Below are 17,772 nucleotides of genomic sequence, written 5' to 3' on the forward strand. Positions count from 1 at the left end.
CTGTGAAGTAATAGCTGAACCTAATACCACGCTGTGAATTCAACAGTGTTTTGGCTGAGATGTGCTCACTCACTGTGACAGAGATATTCCTATTGTTAAGTATAAAGAACCTCAGAACAAGTCTCCATAGGTACTGCTCAACCTGGAATTGAAACAGATAGAATGAACCATATGTGAACAGGTTCTCTTCTTGAGACTGAACAGAACTGTGTATCAATCAGTGGTTGTTAACTATTGAATACACTTATTGGAAGAGCTCTAAGCGGGTCTATTCACAAATATAAGTTTACACATGAGTAAATCTACATGTGTAAATTTACTCTTACGCTTTGTTGTAAATGTACTACTTTTGGCTATTCACCATTTCCAAGTGTAAATTTACTACAACGTGTAGACTTACATGTCACCACCCCCTGACACCATGGGGTAAGCCAAATTTACCAATGTGTGGTTATTATTAGTAACTTTTCACATGTAGACAGAGGTCTCCACCCATAGACAGAGATAGGGTAAAGTAAAGAGACATTTTTAAAAGTTAATTTAAACTTCTTAAAAATTGTTACAAATGCTTGGTAAATGTTAATGTAAATTCATGTTATGCCTGTTTTTAAAAGCAGAACAAAATAAAAAATATTAGAGCGCCATTAACTGAGCTAGATACATAGATCTATATATATGTTCATATATAGATAGATCTATATATATGTTCATATATAAATATATCTATAGAGAGAGAGAGAATTCTTAACGGGTAACTGTGTAATAGGGTGCAATATTGTCATCAAAGGGCTCTGGTGGCATCATAAACCATGAAGCAAAATGCCGATGGTTTGTAAATCTCACCACAGAACCATAAGATTATGTATTTTTATTTTTATATTGCGTATTTATTTTTGGGTGGTTAGCTTGAAAAAACTGTCTCCTTGAAAGCTCAGCTATCAATGAGCACTGATTGGAATTAGATTATTTAGGTTTTGTTTACCATTCTTGAGTAATTGTTTCATTAAAAACGGACAGTGGTGAGGGCCAGTGGATGTGTACTAATCTATGGTTGCTGAGATTACAGCATAATAAGGAATTTACATCATTTGTTAACACAATTTGCCACATAATTTGCATATTGTTGAGATTTAAGAAAAAAATGTTGTTTGGAGCTCGAATGGATGAAAACAATACTCCCAGAAAATGTGCAAAATCGGCCATGCACAACAAATTCTTGAAGACCCCTTCAAGGGGGAAAGCATTATACAAATGCAATAATTCAATACAATACGTTACAACATGGATATTATGAAACACAGTCTAGTGTGTCAGCTCTAATATAAGACATAGTCAATGATTTACACTCTGTTGTCAGTTGCTAACATTCTGTGACCTTTGAATGGTACCCCTGCATACGACTGCAGGAAATAAAGTCTTTCAGAAAACAAAGTCGCTCAATAAGTTTTATGGGAAGTATTTTTTAAGCCAACTTAACGGCTGTTTTTATCAATATCACAAAAGTGAAAGAGGGAGGGATTTTCTGAGATTTGACTGTAACATACATCGATCTCCATTGAAAGGGAATACCAAAATGAGCTTAAACCCATTGAATCACTTGACTCACTCAGGATAGCGAAGCTGAGGAGTCCAAGGCATACTCAGGGGAGCTAGTGTGGGCTAGCAATCCCAATTCACTTGTATACAAAAACAATACTCAACAAATAGATTTCCCAGTCAGCGATTTTTCTTTTAAAAAGGAAAAATACTTTTATTATACACATACACTACTGAATACTAGCATCACAGATTTAGAAGTGCGCACTACTGAAATATCTATGAATGCCCAATAATATCATAAGACCTACTTAAAACTATGGAAGATGCCGAGTAACCTGAGCAGGATCCATGTTTCAGGTGCGAGCATTCTAACAGAGACAGGTTAAACAGGATATAAGTCAGGAATATGGTTTACAATGGATTTCCCTTATCACACCCCCCATAGCTCCCAACGGCAATGCAAATATGATTGTCAATCTTTTTCTAAGATTTTGGGAAAACTGCAGAATTCTTTTGGGTGTCTATGCTTCCTAATGGATTAGTTCACCACTTTATGAGGATATCTTTAAAAACACACTTGAGTTGGCAGACATACTGGAAGCCCTGGATAAGGGCACGAGAGAGGCCCATCCTGCCACTTCAAAATGCTCCACGACTGGCATTGGTCACCAGCAAAACTGAATAGAGCAGGACTCCTTCCCCCAAGCAAACTTCTGGTGGTTTCCCAAACACCCACTGCGACACAGCAAACATCATCTGCGAGTGAGCTTCAATCCAACCCATCGGGTTGCATATTGGAATGGTCTTGGCTCCCTACATGCCGCTACATCTACCTCTCACCCCCTCAGTTATCCTCCTCCACAACAAGGGCGACTTCCCGGATTTTTCCCGCCCGCAGTGCCGCCTCCTTCACACAGACCTGGCTACAGCCAAGATATGTATTCTTCCCCAATGGAGGTCGCTAGTACCCCAATCCCAGGAAAATTGGTTTGTGGCAATGATCCAAACTGCCTCTCACGAACGTGTCATTTACAACTTACAGGACCAGACTAAGCTATTTATGCAGATGTGGGAGCCTTTCCTCCATGATGAGGACACCGACAGGTACCCTGCCCAGGGCTCTCCACCCCGCTGAACCGCACAACCGACCTTCTCTGCATGTCCGGATGGTCACCACCCCGCCTTCCCTCTCACCTCCCGAGCAACAATGATGTCCCCCCCTGCCCCTGCCCTGCCCCGCTTTGCTTCTCCTCCCCCTCTGTCTCTCTCCCTCTTCCCCACCCCTCTTCCCTGCGTTCTTCCTGTCTCCCTTCCTAGCCTTTCCTATGTGCTTTCCTCCCACCTACTCATCCCTTTTCCTCTTTCTTCCTCTCGTCCCCATCCCTCCCTCACCCATCCCTTTCCCTCCCTTCTTCCAGACACGCAGGCTCACAGGGCAGTGGACACCCTCCTTCTTCAAGGGTAACCCACACTGCCCGTTCCACTTTTCGTCAAGAACCCACTCATCCCCCAAGCGATGGACGTAGGAATCACCCTAACCTACAGGGGAGGGCTCTCTTCCCCCTCACCATGATCCCTGCCCTCCTCCAGCCCTGCGGTCTGCAACATCCAGTCGCTGGAGACGCAACCCTCCACCCCACCACTCCTCTTCTCAGAGAATGCCCTCTTGTACTCCTCTTGTTGGATTCCCCCACTAGAGGACCGCAGGCCCACTGACCCCTCACTACATATGACTTCTGAAGGACTGGCCGGCACTGGGGGTTCACTCACGGGTTATTACTGGATATCAGTTTCACCTAGATTATGCCTATTCCCATGTATCCATACCCCTCCACCTTCCCTTCTCAGTAAATTGCAATGCAACATTCAGTCTAACTTTTTTCAAACATTTGTGCTTAGATATCATAAGGTGTTCATGCTGTATACCTTTACTTTACTCAATATAAAATTGCAACACAAAAAATACACATTTGTGGCCTTAGAATAGGGAGGGTGGGTCCCAGATTACAACCACAGTCTGCTGAAGACTAGTCTCTCTTTTTCAGCAGCCCCCTAAAGCCACTCGAAAACCTTGTGTGAAGCCAATCTTGTCACAGATAGTAGACCTGCTTGTCCAACAGCTCCATTGCATCATAGAATCATTTTTCAAAGATGTATTTATACAGGGATATAAGTAATACTTTTTGTTGTCATATAAAACACGAGAAAGAGAGAACACTTCAAGAAAGTTTGGCAGAGTTCTAAAGGAAATCTTTTCACGTCTCTTTACAATACCCATCCAATACCTATCATCAGGCCACCCAGAAAAGCAGAGCGAACCTTAGAAATTAGATCACAGGATTTTTAGAAAATAAAATACAGCCAGATTTAGACTTCTGCACTGCGAGTTGTGATGGAGTTCACAATATTTTTTAAACCTAGGCCCCTGGGCAAAACTGCCACATATATGTGAGTTATTTTTTCAATGTCTGAAAGAAAAACATTGGATGGCCCTCTGTATACTGTAGCAATTTAAATTGAATTGTTAGCATAGCTGTTAGTGGCACTGGTTTCTGCCAACTTCATAACTTACATATACATACATTTTTCACACATGCACCTACCGTATTATGTCCTTTTGCTCGTCTGCCAAAAGTATATTCCAATGCTAGAGTTGGTTTTGGAATTTCATCTCTGTAAGTGTACAAGAAAAACAGAGTCACAATAAATACTCATCTGTCCTTGGCACTCTTTAAAAAGGAGACCAAAACTTTCCTAATCGGCAAATTCCTCGCCTAACGATCACATTACAATCACCTCAGCGACATGTTCCACCCTCCACTTCGGCATTATCCATGGCTTTTATGGATGATACCTACCCTGCACTCCAGTGCATCCCACCCAATAGTTGAGACTGTGTTCCTTCTTTTATAGTGTATCTACTTGTTTGTTTTAGTTTTTTGTTTTTTTTTTATCCCATATGTATCCGGGACTTTAGACTGCATGCCCTCAGGGGTCTAGTTCGCGCTCTATAAAACTATAAAATAAATAAATAAATAAATTATAGATACATAAGCTTCATCTTCAGGTCAAAAAATATAAGTATGCATATTGTTGTAATTTACGAAGAACGCAGAAGTTACACATCAGACAACTGGAAAGAAAGTGGAAAAATGTGACAATGTGTAAAGTCTTTCTGAGCGCCTATTTTCTCCCCAAGGTTGCAGATTATTTCAAACTACTTTAACAAATGCAAGAAACAAATTTTTTCAGGAGAAATGAACAAATCAGTCATCTCCCACGTTATAAACCAGCATTTAATAAACACCATAAATTGTATTTTACAATTTTGAAGAAGTGGAGTAGTTTGCAAAACAAATGCAGCTAAAAAATAAAACCATACTTATTGATTTAAAAAAAAGTATATAAAGTAAAAAAATAATTACATAAAAAGAAAGAAAAAATATTAAAAAATTTGAGGGACCAAAATAATGGGCGTTCAGTAAAACGTACAAAATAAACACAATAAAAAAAACAACAAAAAAAAACAATGAACGGTGAGGGTTGGCTGTCTGCTGTGGGTTAGTTGTGGCCAACCCGCATTGCACATGGCCAAAGGCCACAATAGCCATGGTTGGCTCCAGAGGCAAGGTGGGCACAGGGCCTGGCCCTGCAGCCAACCCCGGGAGGTCAAGGCTAAAGGCCTTCTGCATCAGGTGGGATGGTCACCCACGGCTGGCTGGATGGAGGGCCCAAGGCAAATCCTTGCATTGTACAATGGAAGCTGTGGGCAGCTAGGGTTGGCCACTCCTGGACGCATTTATGTTATGTGATAAAAAAACTGAAATTCAGTGATAAAACAAAGTTTTTAAGTTATGATTAGCTTTGCTTGTAAGACCTTAATGTATGTCCAGAAACTTCAGACATTTGCTGAAAAAAACACAGTTAAAAAGTAAAGATATGGTTCCAAAATAAAACCTAAAAATCGCTGACGTTTGCCAGATTTGTCAGGACTCAACTTTAATCTTACTCAGAACCCACATTCAAACAAGAGGGTAAAACCAAATCCGATGAAAATGAGGGCTAGTAGAGGTAGGTAAACAATGGCATGTGGCATGGAGCGGGAGAGATTGATGCTCAGGAGACTTATGTCCATTGAGAGTCCATGGAGACCAAGATAGGTGGCCCAAAACACGATGGCCACAATTGGCAGTCTATGGGCTTGAGACAAACTGACAACTGAGAGTGCTGGTGGCTTTTTTCCTTTCACACCAGAATTTCACTTTGATTGCACCTACGTGGAATCTGTAGCCTCTAGTATTAACCTCATTTGGCTTCTTCACTTCCAGAACAGTGCATGTATAAGATTTGAAAACTCTGTTATAACCTACTGTGCCGACGTGTTTGATAATCAATATCTTGATTCCAGAGCTCTGCCAGAGGGTATATTGAGCTGTAAATATCGTGACACAGAAACATCGACAGCAAGAATATCGTGGTCAAGAATATCGAACTTAAGGTAAGAAATATTGTTTTAAAAAATATAGAAGTTATTCATATAATTTTCAAAAATATAGTTGTTTAAAATATCGATGTTGTAATTAGTGTTATGTATTTTAGCACATATTTTAAATGTATGTGATTTTTTTGTATAAGTATTGTTTATGTTTTTTAATATATGTGTTAACTTTTTAGTAGTTATTAATTTTATTTAAATTACTTTTTGCATTTTTTCGTTCCGTAGCGGGGTTTGGGTTTATAGGGGAATAGGGTGGGAAGTAATTTAATTATATTAAATTAATAATTACTTTTTAAGTATTCATATTTATTTAATTGAGATTGTATAGTGTTAATTGCGTGTTTTTTGTTGTTGTAAGTTTTATATCTGGGTTGTGGGGTTTATAGGGGTATTAGGTGGGAAGTAATTTATTCATAATTAATTGGTTGTTAATTAATATTAATTAATTGGTAATTAATTACAGTAATTCTGTAAAAAAAATTAGGTGCAGGATGTGGGGGTTAAAGGGGTAAAGAGTGGGAAGTTTATTTTTAATTAGATAATTAGTTGACAATTAAGAATACATAATTGTGTTAATTGTTTAATTCTATTTTTTGGGGGTATGGGTTTTGGGTTTATAAAGGTGAAAGGTGGGAAGGTATTTATTTTTAATTAATATTTTGTTGATAATTAATATTAATGAATGAATTAAAAAGTAAATATGGAAATTTTTTAATTAATTTTAGGTGTGGGTTGTGGGGTTTATAGGGCTAAAGGGTGGGAAGTAATTTATTTTTAATTAATTAGTTGATAATTAATATTAATTAATTGATCATTAATAAGGGTAATTTGTTTTTGTGTGAGGGGTTTGGTTTTATAGAAGTAAAGGGTTGGGGAGTTAATTAATTTGACTTACTTTATAATTAGTTTTTAAATACTATAAGTTTTTTAATTGAAAAACAAATTTAATTGTGCAATACATTTTTTTACAGTTTAATGTTAGGTGTGGTTTGTGGGGATTATAGGGGCAACAGGTAGGAAGTTAATGTTTATGTTTTTTTATATTTCTTTTATTATTAATGAATGACGTTAATTATGGAAGTACATTTGTTTTTTTTAAATTTGGATGTGGGTTGTGAATTGTGTGGTGTTATAGGGTAGGAAGTACATAAACTAAATTTATGTAATAATGTTTTTGTTCATAAATAACGTCTAAATAAAAATATTTGGTGGAAAATTATTTTTATTTTATTTAATATAATATTTGTGGGTATTTGTGATATGTGTTTAACATTATAATATGTTTTTTTGTTTAATTTTAAATATTAAATATATTGTATTTTAATCGTATAAATTTTTTTAATTTTGTTTATTAAAAATATTTTTTGTTGTTGACATTTTGTTTGTTTTTAATTTTGAACGGACTCACTACTGTTGCACTGACTGGAAAGGGAATAGTAAATGTTATCCCTCCGCTATCCAACACTTTCCCTAATGCTGCACTCACTGGAGTGGGAATAGTAATTTTTAACGTTCCGCTATCCAACACTGTCCATACTGTTGCACTCGGTGGAGTGGGAACAGTAATTGTTAGCCCTCCGCAATCCAACACTTTCCCTACTGTTGCAGTCATTGGAGTGGGAATAGTAGTTTTTACCGCCTTGCTATCCAACACTTTCCCTAGTGTTGCATTGACTGGAGCGAGAATAGTACATTTTATCCCTCTGTTATCCAACACTTTCCTTACTGTTGCACTTACTGTAATGGGAATAGTAATTTTTACACCTTTGCTATCCAACACTTGCCCTACTTTTGCACTCATTGAGGTAGGAATAGTAATTTTTAACCCTCCGCTATCCAACACTTTCCTTACTGTTGCACTGACTGGATTGGGAGTAGTAATTCTTACACCTCCGCTATCCAACACTTGCCCTACTGTTGCACTTATTGAGGAGGGAACAGTACATTTTATCCTTTCGTTATCCAACACTTTCCCTTCTGTTGCACTGACTGGAGTGGGACATGTAAGTTTACTTTTTTTTTTAAATAGTTTAATGTTTTCATTGATAATAAAATGTTTTAATAGATTTTATGGTATTCGTTTTTGTGTATATATAGATATATATATATATATATATTTATATATTACATTTTTATATCATTTTAAAATTATAAAATATATTAAAACTAACTTTATTAATTGTTTTAAAGTACATATATATATATATATGTATATATATATATAAATTATTATGTAAGTGTTTAACTTTTTTAAATTAAGTTTGCTATATATGTTAAAATGTATATTAAATCAATTTTTTTAAATTATTTTTATTATTTCATATATTTAATTTATATTATTATATATATATATATATATATATATATATATATATATATATATATATATATATATATATCCACAACAAGTTCCACAGCGCGACCATCCAATGGGGCGCAACAACAGGATACAGACTCCGTCAGCAAGGATGCAGGTGAGTGTCTTTTATTCAAACATCATAAGTCCAAATTACACGTTTCGGCCACCAGACATGCAGCCTTGTTCACATAGTGCGCTGGAACATGGTGGTGCAATATGAAATGAAATGAGGGCATTTTGTAAAGCGCACAGCTACCTCACCCGAGGTGTCCCGGCACTGTCCGTATACCGCTTAGGAACCCTTCCTGGCTTTATCCCTGTGAAATGTTATATACAGGTGATAGTGACAGTCTTTTTTGCATTTTCGTAGACGTGATAAGACATTTTACTACATGTGGCTGCCTTTTGCTGTAGTACCGCTTTATTAAAGAATTTTGTACCGCGCACGGTTACCCAGGGGCATCCCAGCGCTACCAATGGTAGAAATTACATCAACAGTAGTGAGTCATGCACTGCCATGGTGGAAAGACTTAGTGGGTTTAACAGAGAAAATTACACAGGAGGAAAACAAACTAAGTAAGTGCAGAAAGACAGCTTTGCTATATTGGTGTTATATGGCGAAACCAATGCAGTACTGATGAGCTTGCCTCCCGTTGCCCTCTAATCCAGAACACTGTATGCTAAATGCTTAGGATGTGAGTGCCCGATAATATCATGTTATGCATAGGCAGGGGATTTGTTTCGTACCGAACCCAAAATTTGGGCACCTTACTTGGTCGTTTTATTTAACGAGATCTTGCGGGGAGCTGATTTACCCCCAACTTGGGTGGGTGCGGAGATCGTGCCAATTTTTAAAAAGGGCTGTCCACATACTCCCTCAAATTATAGACCCATTAGCTAAATAGATACATCACAAAAGCTAATGGGGAGGATTGTCCTTGATAGGATCCTTGGGTGGATAGATGAGAACGGGATTCTAACAACACTCCAGGCAGGCTTTAGGTCTGGCACTTCCACCATAGATCAAATACTTCGCTTGCACGTCCTGTACTGGAAAATAGCAAGTGTGGAGGGTGGCAGCCTCTACCTTGTCTTTGTGGACCTGCAGGCAGCATTTGACTTAGTCCCTCGTGAGAAACTGTGGAAGGTGCTGGCAGACCTGGGACTCCTGCCCTATTTATTGGCCATTCTATCTAGGCTCCACACAAACAACTATGCACAGGTCAGGCGCGGCATGTATGGCGACCTTACGAATCAATTTTCTGTCCAGAAAGGAGTGCGCCAAGGGTGCGTCCTGGTGCCCACACTATTCAGTCTCTACATTAATGGTCTTGTGGATCATCTGAATGGTGTGGCGGACAACCATGCCCCAAAATTGGCCACAGGGAGAGTGCCCGCTCTGATGTCCGCAGACGACACTTTGTTGTTGTCTAGAACATCAACAAAGTGTCAAAGAACGCTTGAACGATTTGTAGCGTTTCGCGCGGCGAGGGGATTGGAAACCAACCTAGAAAAAACGAAGTTCATGATTTTCAACCCCCCGAAGCGGACACGCCCAAACCCGGTCTTAAATGGTATTCCCCTTGAGAGGGTTAAGACCTTTGTATACCTGGGTGTTACCCTGACAGAGAGCTTTGAGTGGAATACGCAGATTGCCAAGTCGGCACTCAAATTATCACAGCTAGCGGGGGGTATAAGCAAAGTATTTAGGGGGTAAGTCTTTAAGCCGGTGTCTCCGGCCTTGGAAATGTATTGTCGTCAGGCTAGAACTGCGGCAATATACGGTGCTGAACTTTGGGGGCACAAACAGACTCAGAACCTCATAAGGGTGGAACAAAGCTTCATGAGAAACCTAGTTGGACTACCAGTCAGCACACTACTGATTCCTCTTAGATTAGACCTTGGGATGGAGCCAATAGAGGAGATCACGAGTGCAAGACCAATTATGTACTGGAAGAGGATCTGGTCAGTCCCTGAACTGGCCGCCTACAGAGCAGAACTATCTGAGGTCTCGACCTCCCTTAAATGTAAAAAGATCCCATGGCTGCAGCATATTAGGGCCGTTAGTATCCAGATAGGTCTCCCGGAACTTTGGGAGACACCGGAGATTCATTGCCCTGGGATTTCAAAAAGGGAACTCCATACCCAGATACACAGGCAGAATTTTTTAAAACACCAGAGCTCTGCAATCACGGGCAGGCTAACGACAGAGTTCCTCCTTGTTAAAATGGAATCTAAATTTGAGGAATTCATGGATGTTATTGAACCTCCGTTTGCTAGAAAGTTGTATCTCCAGTTAGGGCATGGCACTTTACCTATTAGGTCATTTACATGTAAATGGTTAAAGTCTAATAATGAAGCTTGTCTTGCATGTGATTATAAAAATGAAAATGTCGTACATGTACTGTTTTTTTGCCCTGCTTACTCAGCAATTAGAAATTGTTGGTTGATCCCAATTTGCAGGAACCTCAAACTTCTGCATTTCATTCAGGCTTGTCGGATCCTGACCTATGACACTCACCCCCCTATTGTGTTCGCCGTATCCCGTCATTTACTTAGTATGTGGCGTAGAAGACAAACCTTTTTAACTTAACTGCAGTAAATATGATATTTTCTATTCTCCTCTTTTTGATAACTCAAAGTTTAATTCTCTTTTAACGATTTGATGATTATTTATTGTCTTAATATTTCGTGCTTGTATGTATTTTATGTGCACTTTTATGGTCTAAGACCGAAATAAAGTTATCAAATGAATGAAATGCATAGGCAGTCCGCGGGATTTGAATGACAGGGTATGCGTAACTTTTTTTAATTAAGTTTGCTGTATGTGTTAAAATGTATATTAAATCAAATGTTTTAAAATTAATTTTATTATTTAATATATTGCATTTGTATTATTTTTATATATATATGACTATATTTTGTACAACTACATTTATGATATTGATATAAATTTTTCGATATTTTTGTACATACCCTTATAAATATAGGATGTTGATATTTTTGACATTGATGTATATAACTCGGTATTGTGGTATGGTATTTTAGGTGTCGATATTCTGTGAGTGAACCCTGCCAGCGAATATCCCAGTGTCTCTTTTCTAGCCCTTTTTCCCAAAGTTTGAAAGGAGGCTGCACTAGTTTGTACTTGCCAGTGAGATTTAGAATTCGACTTCGAGCCAGAGGGGCAGTCTGCGTACATTCCTTGCATGAGTGGTCATGACAGTTTGCCAGGCCGGCATGGATGCAGGAGACAGACCTTTCGCAGCCCCCGCTCAGACACCTTTAATAATTTAGAGGGAAATTTGTACTGCCGGACTGAAACAGGAATTTTGCTTGACAGACTAAATCACTCGTTGAGTACATTTTCACTTACCCCTAACACTACCATATTCAATCCATTTTCTATAGTTCCAGCCCAGATACAATCTGATGAGCATCATCTTCTGCTAGATGTACTCTTATGATCACTAGTAGCAACAGGATCATGTGTATGGCACTCCAGAGATGTTTTGGGGTGATTCTAAGCACTTCTCAGCATTTCTTCAACAAGGTCACTTACATTGCCAAGTTACTGTCCAATTTTTCCTACGTGAGCACTTACCTAGGGAGCTCTTTTAATAAATTGGAATAATCCTTATTTGAAACAATATGACAAAGTGATGTGTTCGATAGAAGGCAAATTGTGCAAGAAATGGATGTGAGTCTTTTGACACTTCAACAAAGTAACCACGTATTGGTTCCTTAGGTCACCATATTCCAATGCTATGTGCTGAAACAACCCGGACTGGAGAAGAGGCTGCCTTAGCCTTCTATATTGACTAATGGGATGATTTGCAGATAGTAGCCATGGGCCACTGATACTATTCAGTTGATTAACTTAGTCTTGCAAAGAGATAAACAACATTTGAATCACAGATGAAAGAAAAGAGGAGAGGGAAATTGAAACACATATGTTACTAAACCCACTCTTGTAATACCTAATCAGGGTTCATCCACAGAGGAGCCAAAGCAGTTGAGAGCAGAAAAAAGGAAAACGTATGTATTATGGATAATTGGGCCATTTTAAGAGTCAGCGTTCACAAATGGCGGAAAATATCTAACGCTTGAGCTTGGGAATAAGGCGAGATTTATATCTATTCTTTGAGGCTGATCCTGTGGAATTAGGGCCCAAAATGACACACTAGAATAGCTAACTCATCACACACTTCTAAATGTAGTGCTTCATACTAAAATAAAAAAATTGTTAGCATGTGGGTACCGGCGGTGTTGTATTAATTTACGTAATAATTACGAACTGCATTCACTGTAGTTGCAGTTTATGCTTCAAAGATTTTTATACAAAAGTCATTATACCACCCAGAATTCTAGAAAGAGACATGATTTAGCTGATAATTAACAGTAGTTTCTGTGATCAGAATTAATGATAGTCAACCATAGCAGTGGTGGCCACACATAAATTGATCAAAGCTTCTTTGTTGAGGTTTTAGCCCCATCCTTCTGTTGATAAACAAACACATAATAAGCAAAGGGGGTAATTGGTTAGGTCTCAACCATTGGATTCCCTTTTCAAAACGTGCACTGGGAGAGCACAAGAAATCCAACATATTATACCGGGCCAACCATTTGATGCAATCCATATACATATAAAGAATGCAGCAAACACATGAACCAACATAAAGGAACATCCAGCATCCCTTTGTCATCAGTAGCAGGCTGGTCATAAGAAAGAATGATAATATATTCAAGTGAATATCTTTCATGGTCCTAAAAGCATGCAGCGTACAAAAGAAGTCACAGTGCACATAAAGCTGCTAATTAATAATGTAATCTAACACCGTGGCTTCTTCTCGAACAAACACAGGCAATGCCAATAGTTCCTACATTTGCGAGAGTTAGAGCTATTGGTGTTGTAAATGACAATGTCTTTTACCCATGTTTTGAATTGGAGTTTAGTGGGTGTATGTGGTGTGGAGTGGAATTAGGTAGGTTGGATTGGTATTGTTAGTTGTGTAATTGCGTGTGGTGTGGAGTAGATTTGTGTAGTGAAATTATGTGGAATGATGGATAGATAGGGGTGAGAGCTGCACAGAATAGATAGCCCATATTACAATGTGTAAACACTAATATATACTGATTTCAAGATATACTGACGTCAAGGTTACCGAACATTAAGGTATGCCGATGTCAAGATAGACTGACATAAAAATATACCAACTTCAGCATACAGTAACATTAGAATATGCTAATGTCAAAGCCTGAAAAGGTTGTAGTGCTGGCTCCAGAATGTACTAAACAAAACTGGACCTCTGCGCGTGTGTTTGTGCCTGCTTGTGTATGGGTGTGTTTAGTTACATTGGCGATACATGTATATTATCTAGCAAATATAGCGCATGCATATCACCTATTTTAATACCCATTAGGTACGTATTTATATTTGTAAATTATACTCCTGAATGGAAAATAGATGGATAGACAGATGGAGGTGGGTTTTGGAATGACAGTGTGTGGGTAAATGGACAAACGGATGTAGATGGTTGTTGGAAGTGCAGCATAATCTCCTTAATATCATCCTTGTCACATTACACACGCGCCCTCACAAGACATGTCCCTGTCTACTATTGTGGTCTTCTAGCATGTGGTTGTATGGTGCATAAGCTGCCCCTGCTTACATACAAAACATGTTAATATTGAATTGTACCTAATGAGCTTTCCTCATACAAGTGGAAAAATTCTCCTTTTTAACCCGACAGCTTACATTGCTTGCTTATTCGTTTAATCCTAAAGCATATCTTTTGCACGTCTTAATGAAAAGGCCTGAAAAAAATCAGATGAAAGAGTGTAACAGGCTGTCTGGCTCTTTAAAGAGATTTTACCATGTGCTATAAAACAGAGAGTGAATCTCCCCTAAACAATATTCATTGCAGCAGATCACCATATGTTACACTACCACGAGACAAGAGCTGAACCTAAAGAAGAACAAGTACGAGACATCTGCCAGAGGGCTACAATGTTAGAAGGCTGTTGCTAGCACAAAAGTGGGACCAGTGGGAACCTCCAGGGTCTGTTGCATCCAAAAAGGGATACTTTTATGCAAAACACAGAATTCACAGCAGATTAACAATACTTTTCTGTACAGCGTTGTCTACGCTGAAAGTTTAGCAACTGGCAGGTTAACGCGTTTGCCTATATCATTTGAATGAAAAAATGCTTTGTTATAGGCGAACTGTACGTTGAAAGATATCAAAAGTAAAGTCAGTGTCTCTTCTGTGGGTGTAAACTGTGTAATGAAACGTTTCACAGCTATACACTTGGACTGGCATTAGCTGTGGGCAGAAGCCCTGATGGTGCACATAGGACTTCTAGTAGAGATGCTAGACCCACATACAGATGCCATTCATTAGTTATGTTCTAGAGTTCAGGGCTCAGTAACAAAGAAGGGGGTGGGTGCTAATATAATCAGATGTGCAGGGTCTCTTTGTGTTTGTTGCATAATGGAAGAAGATTAATGTACATTGGCAAAGCCAACAGGATTCGGCACTTTGAAAGCTATTGGCTTTGTCAATGTTTTTGTAACCATGTTCAGCCATGTCGTACAACAGCATGGCTGCTGTGCAGCATGGCTGACAGTAAAAGAAAAGAAACAGCTATGGTGCGGCTGCACTCCGTGTTGTTGAGCAACATGGTTGAAATGCTTTTAAGGACAACTATTGGCATTGTCAATGCTTTTTAAGCAATGCGATCCAAGAGTGCGGCTGCTGTGCAACTTGACTGCAAGTGTTAAAGCACTACCACACAGAGCGCTGCAGTGTCATACTGCATTTTTTCAAATGGCCTACGAGTTGCGTAACAGCCGTGCTACTGTACAGAATGAAAAAAAATACTGGCAAGTTCAATAGCTTAGGTAGACAGGAACTGGAGGCGTTGCCAGTGCTTGTTTTTTATTATCACCTTGAAATAAGTGAGTTCTGGTTGCGCGTTGTAATTTATTAGACTGTTATGTTGCTCTCTTTACAATAAGAATGTTAGCCACCTTTAAGTCATAGCTAATTCCTTGCTGACTAGTTCACTAATAGCATTGTCATCAGGGCCAGGGAAACAGGAATGTTTTTATGTTCTAGTTGAAAAACTCTCACCTTTAATAAAGACTTCTTAAGGTGAAACGCTTCCTTGTGCTAAATAAATACACTGAATTTCAGGGAGACTTTATGATATTTTTGACATGATGTTTGATGTTTGGTTTACATTCAAAATGTATGCAAGGCTCGCCTCATGCCCAGGCTCTTAGAGCCAAGTAAGACCATTCAGCGCTGCGCTCCATGATAATTTACTGGACCGCCCATCACGAACACTTAATAAATGAATATATGCAGGACTCTTGACGCAAATAAACATGTTACACAGAAGAACGGAAGGTGCTATCTAACGACAGAAAACAAGAGTGTGAAGTAGGAGCAAGACAGGTGGAAAAACAAACATACAGCGCAACTAGAACACACCAGGATTCTAGTACTGTTCAGTCACTGTCTTCGAGTCCCATCCTAGACAACTAGAGAGGTAAACGGGCTCTTTGCAATCTAAGGTGAAAATAGGCTCACTTCTTGCAGGTAGTATAGTGGCGGAGAAGGGACGACTGTTGGGACAGTGCAGCTGAATATGTGTGCCAAACCGGGGGACACATCACGGATATGAAAGGATGCTACAGGCCATAGAAATGTCACAGAGAGCTCTTTGAGACAGCATTGGCCACTACGAGTCCAGCACTACCAATGAGCAGTCAATGATGCTTCTCAGTAAAAGATTTCCGGCTTGTGAAGTAACACCAGGGTAGCCATTTATCAGGTCGCGCACGTTTTATGGTTATTATTAATGAACTAAGTCAACAAGTTCCTAAATTGGAGCAGTGTTGGGGCAGTTCTGATACGGGGTTGCTATTCTAAATCCTGTGTACACATATAGAAGATGGCTTGTTTTTTTAACTATTCTTAGTCCGCAGTCTGATGCTGTCAAGGCTGGCTGCAGGTGTGCAGAGAATACCTAAGATGGAGAGATTGTCTACAAGATAAGTGAGGTTGCTGATCGTTTTGGATTTTGAAATGATGCAGCAGGCTTTAAAGTTAGTGTGGGCCAGGAAAGTGAACCAATGGAGTTCAATCAGTAAAGGGGGGGGTGTGATAACATTTTTCAGGCCCTGGAAGAAAAAGCTGTGCCATGTAGGAAGCCCTTACGGGGTGCCAGTATGGAGATTGGGAGGCCATGGAGCAGGACATTAAAATCAACCAAATGCGAGAGTATGAGGGCTTGAACAGCAGACCTTAAGTCACTTTATGGAAGAAATGGTTTCACCCGGTTTAGAAGAGAGAGCTAATACCAGGCCATGTCTTTGGCAATGCATTCCTTAACGGTAAGGATGATGATGAGGATGAATCCAAGTGGCTTGGCATTTGGTAAAAGTTGAAAGTCAAAGATGTTAAGGTTCACTTCTTTGATACTGTTTCTTGTTTGTTGTGCTTCACAAATAACAGGTATTCTGTATTAGTTGGGTTGAGTTTGAGGTTGGCGTTGGACATCGAGGTGGTCTGGATAATGATCAATCAGTGTTTGAGGCATTGGGAGTCTGAAACAGAGAAGACTTAGTACATTGGTGAATCCTGATGCAGTTTTCTGTAAGTAGAGCACCAAGCCTCTCCATGTAGAGGCTGAAGATGACACAAAACATTGTGTGACTCTGGGGAACTCCACAGGTGATAGGGATCTTTTGAGATCAGAAGGTGCACAAATGAACAAACGGATGTCAGTTGGAAAGATAAGGGAGAACCGGTACAGAACATTGTCACTGAATCCTATTCGCTACCTGAAGATGTGTATGAGGGTCAGATGGTCAACAGTGTTGAAGGTACCAGAGAGGTCCACCAATATTAGAAGGCAGTGGTCATTTTCATCTGGGGGCAAAAGTGCATCATCTACGATGAATACGGTAAGGGTGTCCATGCTGCAGCATGATCTGAAGCCAGACTGGTAATCGTACAGGAGATAGTTAGCATGTAATACTTAGCTCTCAGATTCCTCTGAACACATCTCTAGCTAAGTAACCAAGCAACTGCGCACATTTCGAGATCAGTTGGCCCGAGGAAATGGCAAAAGGTAAAGAAAGAGTTTCTGAATCTACGAGAACCACATTGCATTGCATGCCGATTTTGATTTTACAGGCATATGATCCCTGCTCGGATGAGGTGCTCCCTCAACCCAAAAGAGAGCATGGAGTTTGGTGCATAAAAAAAATAATTACAAAAAATGTCCCATCTTTGAAATACTGTGAGCTAATTATTTTTCTGTATGTATGTATGTGTCTATGTATATGTTGTGTAGTATGTGT

The 17,772-nt window shown here is 39.2% G+C and overlaps 1 protein-coding gene across 1 annotated transcript in view; it reads right to left on the minus strand.

The window, feature by feature from the left end:
* DYNC2LI1 (dynein cytoplasmic 2 light intermediate chain 1) overlaps window positions 1-17,772 on the minus strand; it is a 352,340-nt gene that overhangs the window by 280,342 nt on the left and 54,226 nt on the right. Inside the window, exon 4 of the mRNA XM_078647108.1 lies at window positions 4,143-4,212. Within this exon, the coding sequence (XP_078503234.1) occupies window positions 4,143-4,212 (70 nt within the window). The remainder of the gene's footprint in view (window positions 1-4,142; window positions 4,213-17,772) is intronic.

The sequence above is a fragment of the Lissotriton helveticus genome, chromosome 6, assembly GCF_964261635.1.
Source record: "Lissotriton helveticus chromosome 6, aLisHel1.1, whole genome shotgun sequence".
NCBI lineage: Eukaryota > Metazoa > Chordata > Amphibia > Caudata > Salamandridae > Lissotriton > Lissotriton helveticus.